The sequence below is a fragment of the Triticum dicoccoides genome, chromosome 1B (genome assembly GCF_002162155.2).
Source record: "Triticum dicoccoides isolate Atlit2015 ecotype Zavitan chromosome 1B, WEW_v2.0, whole genome shotgun sequence".
Lineage (NCBI taxonomy): Eukaryota > Viridiplantae > Streptophyta > Magnoliopsida > Poales > Poaceae > Triticum > Triticum dicoccoides.
The window spans coordinates 64,374,603-64,384,762 of NC_041381.1; the positions used below are offsets into that span (position 1 = coordinate 64,374,603).

The following is a 10,160-nucleotide window of genomic DNA, read 5'->3' on the forward strand; positions in this document are numbered from 1 at the left end:
CTCCTCCTTGGCTGACCGTCCTCTCCCCCTTGGCTCCTTTATACACGGGGGCAGGGGGCACCTCTAGACACACAAGTTGATCTTCGTGATCGTTCCTTAACCGTGTGCGGTGCCCCCCTCCACCATATTCCACCTCGGTCATATCGTTGCGGTGCTTAGGCGAAGCCCTACGTCGGTAAAACATCATCATCGTCACCATGTTGTCGTGCTGACGGAACTCATCCCGACACCCTGCTGGATCGCAGTCCGGGGATCGTCATCGAGCTGAACGTGTGCTGAACTCGGAGGTGCCGTACGTTCGTTGCTTGGATCAGACGGATCGTGAAGACGTACGACTACATCAACCGCGTTGTCATTACGCTTTCGCTTTCGGTCTACGAGGGTACGTGGACACACTCTCCCCTCTCGTTGCTATGCATCACCATGATCTTGCGTGTGCGTAAGATTTTTTTTGTTTTGAAATTACTACATTTCCCAACAGTATAGCACTATTCACTATTAAATAAGGCGGCAAGCGAACATCATTTGATGACAGTTTAGTTGTGAAGCAAAATCAAACGACGACAGTTTTAAAACAAAAAATGCCTTCTCTGAAGAAACTGTCATGCTGCTCTGAAGAAACTGCCACCCCCTCACAACTAAAAATGCCACCTAAAATGTTAGCGTATGGCACCCTTCTAGGCGAATGTTCGCCAGTTATGAGCGTCCTTAAATATAGGATGGAGAAGGTGTAGGTAATCGTCCGTGGCATTCTCAGTGAATTCCGAGCGGTCGCCAAGGAGCTTCGTCATGTAAGGCCCTCAATAATTTGATTCAGAGTTATCCAATAACAATTTCTATATTATCTATTTCCTGACTCCCTGGACTTGAACAATTGGCACATGAGTAAAGAGCAATTTATGTAGTATTTTATATTAATTGAACCCGAACGAAGGTTGGTTGTGATTCGATCATGGGAAGTAAACTAGGAGGAGACCAGAAGGAATGAGGGTTCATGTCCCAGAGATGGGCGTGTGAGGACACTCGGCTGCACGAGCAATTGGCGGTGGTCCCGCTCTCGTGCAACCGCAAATACACTTCGACTCCTTTTCTTTTCATGATTGGGTACCGCTAATTGGTTCAATTATATGACCACAGAAGGCAAACGAAGACACGAGGGGACGGTTCATACAACAAGTGTATATGAGATGAAGGTGGCTCCCATGTATAAAAATATTGAACATGTATAAAAAAATGGTTCGGGTGTATATGAACAGTGTACAATTTGGTATAAAAAGTATACATAAAAAAATATCTTTCAAAAATGTTGATCATGTATTTGAAAAATATTATAAAACTAATGTTTTGATGTACATGAAAAATGTAGAATTTCTGTTGAAAATGTGGACAGCAAGAAATGCATTTAAAAAAATGTTAATCATATATTCGAAAAAATGTTAACATGCATAAAAATAATGTTTCAGATTATATGAAAAATTAAAAATGTCTTATTGAAAAAAGTAGACATCAAGAAATGTATTTCTAGAAAATCGTTAATCATTTATTTAGAAATCTCTAAACATGTTTACAAATAATGTTTGACATGTATACAAAAAAATACTCATGAGTTAATCTACACTGATATACCATTAAAGTTATGTTCTTTCTTTTGTATCGTATTTACATGCCGCTTCCCGTATCATTTAGCTTATCTTCCGTTAAAAAAAATGGGCATGCATGGATGCAGCCATCGTTTTGGCAACCTGAAAAGGCCTTCAAATTAGATGTTACTGACTTTATTTCTGTCAACTATGCATATGTTTCCATTTTGTTATTGTTCTGAATTAGATGGATGATGTTCAGGTGCTTCTTTGGTTTCTCATGTTGCTGGTTACCGTCCTGTTTTACATGTGTGATTAATGTGCATTGAAGTGCTGAATATCTGGCTGAAGATAGAACTAACACCGTGTTAGTTCCTAAATAGTACTCGTATTTCATTTTCTCAGATACTTTACCGTCTATATTTCCCTCAATTTTTTTCATCATCTATTCTGATGTTCAAGTAACTTTAATATATGAAACAGAGACATGTTGCCGCTATATTTTTCCTTACGCTAGACCAAGCAGTTTACTTCTACACAATGTTTGTCCTGTTGGAAGAATGACTCAAGCTTTGAAGATTAAGTCCACAGGTAGTACAAGAGAGCAAAATATGCCATACTTGTTGGCTCAGCCATACTAGAGGTTGTCAACTTACTTTTGGTCTGCCGCCTTAATCTTCAGTAGGATCTGGTTACTGCAAACTTGGGAGTGAAATGTAGGGAATCCAGACATCATTTCTGTAAGCAGTTGAATACACAGTTTCTTGCCCTGTTCCTGGGGATCATTGTATCAAAGCCTTGGAACTGAAATGCTAGGTTGACCTTTCAAGGATGCAAAACCTTGAACCAATCCATGGAAAATGGTTAGCTTTGAGCCATGATACCTGGATTAGACATCTAGAACAACCAACATATTGTTCCAAAGACTTCATTATTATACCAGTAAAGACTAGATTTCTTCTACAGACACACGTGACCTTATCCGAGTATATCAACAACAAAAAAAGGGTGAAACAAAGCTTTGTTTCCCTTGCCTATCAGTGTCAGTAATAAATAAATGTAGGTGTCACACTACTCTTTGTTTTCACCATTCAAGCTATCCAGTTGTGATATTACACCCAGCAACACTAATATAGTTCAAAAGTAAAATAAAGTTCATGTAGTAATAAATATTACAAGGCTTGAGAATTAATAATTGACATAACTACGGGAAAAAAGGCACAACCCACAGCATCATCATTATATAAAATAAAAACACTGGATGGTCACAATCATTTGACAGAATGGCACTGACTGCATGGCTTCTGGATATTTAGCTTAACATTAGAGGGGACCTTCCCAACGATGTATTTTTCGATAGCCAAAACTGATTTGTGGGCTTCTCTGATCATACGCTGTCCTGTATGAGGGCTGCAATCACCAATTTCGTGGACAGTTAACCTATCAACATGTTCATAACCACCAACATATATGGGGTCCAGTTTAAGATTCTCAAGTGATGTTGCATTGTCAAGAATATGGCAAGTTAGCTCAATCATGCTCTTTGCAGAGCAAAAGCCATCGACCTTCACGTTCTTGATGCTGGCGTGGTGGTGTCCTGGCATCTTTCTGAGAAGAGAGGAATCCCCAGATACAGGATCATGCTTCATGCGAGTCTGCCATACCTGCACAGGTATAACATACATGAATTACCGGTTCCTCGTATACTCCCTCCGCCCCAAAATATAAGATTTTGGGATGGAGGAGGTATAAGATACCTTCACAAGACAGAAGAGCGACTTACAGACAATTTGAAAGTTTCCAACACAGGACAAGCATCCAGGGAAAAAACTAGAGACAAATAATCATAAGCTGGGGAAAAGGCCCCTTCTGCAACAGAGAGACAAATCTCCAATAGCTTGAGGTGCAGGAATTTGGCAGTTACGATTGGTGTATTAAGAACCTGCATAAAAGCATGTAGATTAATTATATTCTAAGACATGCTTATTACTACAACAGCAACATCAACAATGGCTAATCAAATAATAGTGCTGGTTACTCTTCAAATAATAAATATAGAGTTCAATGTACCTCGCCAGCTGAAGAAATGCCAAGAGTTTCAAGATTTGGCATAATCCGTGAAAGATCGGCACGGGCATAATAAACGAGGTTATATTCAAAGGCCCACAACATCTCTAGGTTATTCACTCGCAATGAATCTCCAAATGGAAGTCGTACGAGAGTAGTATCAATGCGAACTGTGCAAAGATTCGGAGCTTTGTTCTCTATCAGTTCCAGTGTTTTGCATCCAAACACTGTCAGGTGGTTGAACTGGTTTAGCAGGCACGGTATCTTCAAGCAAGTGATCTTATTGCATCGGCTAAGATTCAACTCCTTCAAAACAAGAGAATTGGAAAGAAGGCACCCTAACTCATCACCAGTGATGTGTACCCGAGACAGATGCAGCTTTCTCAAGCAACCAAGTCCAGCCACGGGATGGAAGGCACAACTTTTGAGGTTTAGATAACTAATTGATTTTCCATTTCCATTGAATAAAAGTGAGCATGGGAAGTTGTAGTACTTTGCATCGTATACTACAGGCAGCGAAAGTACAAGCTCTTCAAGCCCTGGGTTAACAGCAACCTGAAGCCAACTTTTGAGATGCCTGGTGTAGATACGAGAACCACAGTGTTCAAGCTTGAATGTCTTCACACCAATGCCTGCGCGTTTTTCCATAATTTGGTCAACTATTTTGGTGAACTTCCAAGCTAGTGTATCACTTCCACATATTTTCTCACTGAAGGTGCGTTTCACACCCAGTGTTTCCTGACTGAAGGTGAGGTTGGGGTGGCATCTCTAGGAACGTAAAAATTCACGAGACACGCAGCCAGCTCGGGCAGCATCAGGTAGTGGTAGTAGGGCATGTATATGACACCAGATGTCCTTCAAAAATATAAGGACGGAAGAAAAAGTTAATGGATGGAGTAAATTATACACGCCAGGCGCTCAGTGCAAAGTGTGACAGATTATAAAGTAAAATATCAGTTGAATGTGGTTGTGGTGGGAAAAGTAAGTATTACATCAACAAGTGTTTTCCCAAAAAGGTCACCTGTCCCTAACAGGGTTATTACTTATTCCTAAAAGGCACAATAGTGAAATCAATACTCTGGTGTGAACTTTCAAGCTTGCAGAAAGTGCAGAGGAAACAGACTCTTCTTTTCACCTTGCCGAAACTTGGTTAGAGTACCATATTTCAAGAATGTACTGAAGTATCAGACTTATGCTCAAATTTATCAAAACTGACCAATTGTTAGTTTGAATGTGCATACTTATTGCAGTCCAAAGCCTGAAAGATTACTTCCTACTTTCTGAAGTACCTTTACATAGGCTACTATAGTTTGAATGAGCATGCTTATTGCAAGACAAGTATTCCATCTTCAGCATTCTATGCCGTACCTCTGGAAGTTCTGGCCCTGAATATCGCATTATTTTGGTGCCTTGAGAATAGTCATCTTGTTCACAGGATGGCCTCGTTCTTTTAGCCACTGAAGCAATCGATGTACCTACAATTAATACATCATGCATGATCATGAATTAATTATGCAAACACTAGAAGAAAACAACAAATTAAACTCAAGCACATAAGTGCAGACACACAGAGATTCTACTTGTTTCCATTATCTAACTTTTGCATAGCAACACAACAACTAAGCCTTTAGTCCCAAATAAGTCGGGGTAGGCTGGAGCTGAAACCCATAAGATTTCGAAACCAACTCATGGTTCCGGCACGTGGATAACTAACTTCCACGCACCCCTGTCCATGGCTAGTTATTTTGTGATATCCCAGTCCTTCAGATCTCTCTTCACGGTCTCCTCCCATGTCAAGTTTGGTCTACCCCGACCTCTCTTGACATTATCAGCACGCTTTAACCGTCCGCTATGCATTGGAGGTTCTGGAGGCGTTTGATGTATATTCCCAAACAATCTTAGACGATGTTGGACAAGCTTCTCTTCAATCGGTGCTACCCAACTCTCTCACGTATATCTCATTCCGGAGCCGATCCTTTCTTGTGTGGCCACACATCCATCTGAACATGTGCATCTCCGCTATACCTAACTGTTGCACGTGTCTCCTTTTAGTCGGCCAACACTCAGCGCCATACAACATTGCGGGTCGAACCGCCGTCCTATAGAACCTGTCTTTGCCGCTATCCAAAAAGCTGGTGAATCGACTGCGCTGAAGACTAACGCAATCAACATTATGAAGATCCATGGTGAGGTGCAGAACAGTGCTACATATGCAATCCGATGATTCCAAGCTCTGCTAACTCTGCAACTGTAATGTTTTGTAATCTCTGGGAGTGTCCTCTGCGGTAGGACTGAATTTTCTGTTGCTGCTTTTGCTTGCTCTTAATTAGGTCTAGTTTTGGTGCTATCAGGTTTCCGCACTATGGCGCTGGTGCCGATTGCGGGCAGGCGCACTTGTTTCCTGATAGTTCATTGAACTCGCTCTCTTCCTTTTGCTGCTTCCTGACAGATATCAGCAAAAATATATGGACAGTGTAATTCCAGTCACCGTGTGAGTAATTGAAAGAGGGTTAGCCCGGTTAACAAAAAACACTCCCTGACAGATGGAGGGACAAACTTGTTCGCCGGCAAATAAGATTGTACTGTAGTACTACAATGGACTAAAATTCAGATCTAACATCGTGTGGGATAACAAAAGAAAGAGCTCTCTTATTTTATCCCCTATTTTAGATTCCATGATGAAACGGCGATAGAGTAGTGTACCTGGTGTGGGATTTGCCGGCTTACTGTCGGCCTGGATTTGCTGGCGACGTTCCTTCAGGGCGATGATGAGCTCGGCTAGTTCCATTGTGATATACTTTGTGGGGGTCGCGGCAGAAATTAGGGGGAACCCAGCGAAGCGCTCAAAGTCCAGTTTGGATTTGAAACAAACAACGCGAGGCGCGAGGGAGCGGGGATCAGGACGACAGAGCAGGACTCCGCCGCGGGGAGAGAGACAGGCAGGAGGGGGCACAAGCGCAGTGGGAAAACCCTAAGCAACGGAGATGGGCCTGCTGCTGTTGCTCTGGCTCGATTAGCCCATCCATTGTTTGGGCCAGCCTATGTGCGCGGGGCGGGACTCCCCCTGTTATTCTATTTATTTTTTCCTTCTTTATTTATTTTCCTCTTATTTTTTTATTGTTTTGTACTTCTTTAAAATAATATTAGGGGTTTAAAAAAAGTTCCAAATCTTCAAAATGTGGAAACTGGAAAAAGGCTAAAAGAAATCATAAAAAGTACGTGGATTCAAAAAAAGTTCATGATTTTGAAAACAAATGTCCAGGAAATCAAAAAATATTCATGATTTTTCAAAAAACAAAATCATGTATTATTTTGTGTGTGGATTTTAAAAAATGTTAACAAATATCTTTTTTTTCAATTACAACAAAAATATCATCGATTCAATAAATGTCCAATGATGCAAAAAATGTCCATGAACTCAAAAATAAAGCATGCATTTCAAAAGAAAGTTCGACAAAAAAAATTTCATGATTTTTTTAAAAAAAAATGGGCGATTCAAAAAATGTACCCCTGTCCATGACAATTGGACACTCACAAACCAGACTGGAGATGTAATTGTTATCTACTCATGTGTTGAATATAATGGTGCGGTCGTCCGTATATAATCGTTTTCCTTTTAAATATAAGACGTGTTTGCAGTTTAAAACATCTTATATTAGGAACAGAGAGTGTACGTCATATCCTTGGCAGGTTTGTCTCTTAAGGATCCAAAACCTTGAAGTGATCCATGGCAAATGAAAATGCAAGATAGAAAATCCTTGGCAATCACAGTTAGGAGGTCAGAAGAAAGAACAATTTACACACCTCTTTGTATTTTGACCATGCGCCTCCGCAAGATATTACACACCGGTCAGTTGTGATATTACACCAGACAACTCTAATAGTTGAAAAAATAAAGCAAAGTTCATGTAACAAACATTACAAGGCTTGAGAATTAGCAGTTGATATAACTAATGAGGGGGGAAAGGCACAACCCATACAACAATTATATAATATAAAAAGACTGGATAGTCACAATTATTTGACAGAATGACACTGAGTGCATGGTTTCTTGATATTTAGCTTAACATTAAAGGGGACCTTCCCCATGATGTATTTTTCAATAGCCAGAACTGCTTTTGTGGGCTTCTCTGATCATACGTTTTCCTATAGGAGAGCTGCAACCACCAATTTCATGGACAGCCAACCTATCAACATGCTCATAATCAGCACCATATATGGTGTCTAGTGTAAGATTCTCGAGTGATGTTGCACTGTCAAGAATATGGCATGTTAACTCAATCATGCTCTTTGCAGAGCAAAAGCCATCGATCTTCACATTCTTGATACTCACGTGGTAGCGTTCTGGCATCTTTCTCAGAAGCGAGTAATCTCCAGATACAGAATCATGCTTCACGCAAGTCTGGCATACCTGCACAGGTAAAACAGACATGAATTACCGGTTCCTCATATATAAGATGCCTTCACCAGACGGAAGAGCGACTTACAGACAATTCGAAAGTTTCCAACACAGGACAAGCATCCAGGAAAAAAAGCTAGAGACAAATAATCATAAGCTGGGGAAAAGACCCCTTCTGCAACAGAAAGACAAATCTCCAATAGCTTGAGGTGCAGGAATTTGGCACGTACGATTGGTGTATTAAGAACCTGCATAAAAGCATGTAGATTAATTATATTGTAAGGCATGCTTATTACTACAACAGCAACAACAACAATGGCTAATCAAATAATAGTGCTAGTTACTCTTCAAATAATAAATATAGAGCTCAATGTACCTCACCAGCTGAAGAAATGCTAAGAGTTTCAAGATTTGGCATAATTCGTGGAATCTCAGCACGGGCATAATAAACGAGGTTATACTCAAAGGGCCACAACATCTCTAGGTTCTTCACTCGCAATGACTCTCCAAATGGAAGTCGTACAGGAGTAGTGTCAATATGAACTGTGCAAAGATTCGGAGCTTTGTTCTCTATCAATTCTAGTGTTTTGCATCCAAACACTGTCAGGTGGTTGAACTAGTTTAGCAGGCATGGTATCTTCAGGCAGGTGATCGTATTGCATTGGCTAAGATTCAACTCCTTCAAAACAAGAGAATTGGAAAGAAGGCACCCTAACTCATCACCAGTGATGTGTACCCGAGACAGATGCAGCTTTCCCAAGAAACCAAGTCCAGCCACGGGATGGAAGGCACAACCTTTGAGGTTTAGATAACTATATAATTGATTTCTCCTCGCTAGGCAGTTGGTTCGGGCGAGTGGCGAGCGGATTCCTCCTCCTCGCTAGCTAGCTACAGTAGGTACGAGAAGCACGCGGCGAGTGGACTCCTCCTCCTCCTTGCTAGGCAGGCACCTGGTTCGAGCGATCCCTCCTCACGCGCGCATCTGCACATGTGACGTCACACACGTACGCAAGCCAAAAGCCAAAGCCAAACAACAAGGATCGCTTGTTGTTTCCTTGCTTGCTCTAGAATCCCATCCGATCCCATCCGTCAAGCATGCAGCAGCAGCAGCTTCTTTCCTTGCTCGCTCTAGCAACGAATGAACGAATTAATCTATCTTCCAATCAGGGTAATTAAGACGATTCCTTCTCTGGTTTTTGCGATGAATTACCGACGGGGCGGCTCCTCGTGCCCCCAACTCCATTTTCAATCCATTGCAAACGATACCAACCGAGCACGCACGCTCCGGCCTCTCGTTCGCCGCCCTCGCTGTGGATGCATGACCGGATTGATTTGGGGTTGGGGGGCTTGCCGCCAAGGGAGACCATCATGCTCCACGGCCTCCTACTCCTTACCATACCGGCGAGCGATGAGAGAACCGGCCTAGGCCTCCAACGGCGCCAACGCTTCCTCTGCTCCCTGCCGTCGCCTCACCTCCTCGACTCCTCTTCTCGCCGTCACCCAAGTCCTAAGTCGCATGCGCACTCCGCACGCGGATGAATCACCCTTTCTAGTATATATAGCTAGAGATGATCTTAGAAGAAGGCATGGTGGACATAAGAATGAGCAGGTTGCGGTGCTGCGGATCGGTGAGGTGGCGCAAGCCTGCATCATCTCCAGCAAGCATCCGTAGGGTGGTTAATGACACAATAATGACCCTGTCATTTCGTTTCCAGTAAAGACAATTATTGCGTGGCTGGACGGCCACATGCATGCCCGTGACAGACGGATGGATGAAACTACTCAACCAATATTTTTCTTGCTTTCCTAGCTTTGTATTTGAAAATAAATTATAACAGAACTAAAGCATATCATTTAGAGGGCGGTGATCTAAGAAACAAGAAAAGAGTCAGGTAAACAAAATTGTAGCACCTCAAACAAGTTGAGAGAGGCGGCAAGTGCATGCATGGCTGCCATGCCACGTTCAACCAATAAATATGTAAACATTAAAAGGGTCCTAAGTCCACATTTCAGAATACTCAGACCAACATTCTCATGCCACTCGCTTGTCATCTTTTCTGATCTCTCCCGATGCTGCTTTGTCATTTCATTTCGTTCAAATTCTAACCAAAAAA

General features: G+C 41.9%; 1 protein-coding gene and 1 pseudogene across 2 annotated transcripts; both read right to left on the minus strand.

Annotated features, from left to right (window-relative positions):
* Positions 1-2,494: 2,494 nt before the first annotated feature.
* On the minus strand, positions 2,495-6,581 carry LOC119319270. Of its 2 annotated transcripts, XM_037593761.1 has the most exons (5): positions 6,351-6,581; positions 5,016-5,122; positions 3,651-4,502; positions 3,364-3,522; positions 2,495-3,244 (listed from the first exon to the last, which is right to left on the minus strand). In XM_037593761.1, exons 3-5 carry the CDS (start codon positions 4,293-4,295, stop codon positions 2,852-2,854), a joined length of 1,197 nt encoding a protein of 398 aa, XP_037449658.1. In that variant the 5' UTR covers positions 4,296-4,502; positions 5,016-5,122; positions 6,351-6,581; the 3' UTR covers positions 2,495-2,851. The 2 variants fall into 2 exon arrangements, with proteins under 2 accessions (XP_037449658.1, XP_037449664.1); XM_037593767.1 differs by lacking the exon at positions 3,651-4,502.
* An 856-nt stretch (positions 6,582-7,437) lies between these two features.
* On the minus strand, positions 7,438-9,799 carry LOC119350144 (annotated as a pseudogene).
* Positions 9,800-10,160: the final 361 nt, after the last annotated feature.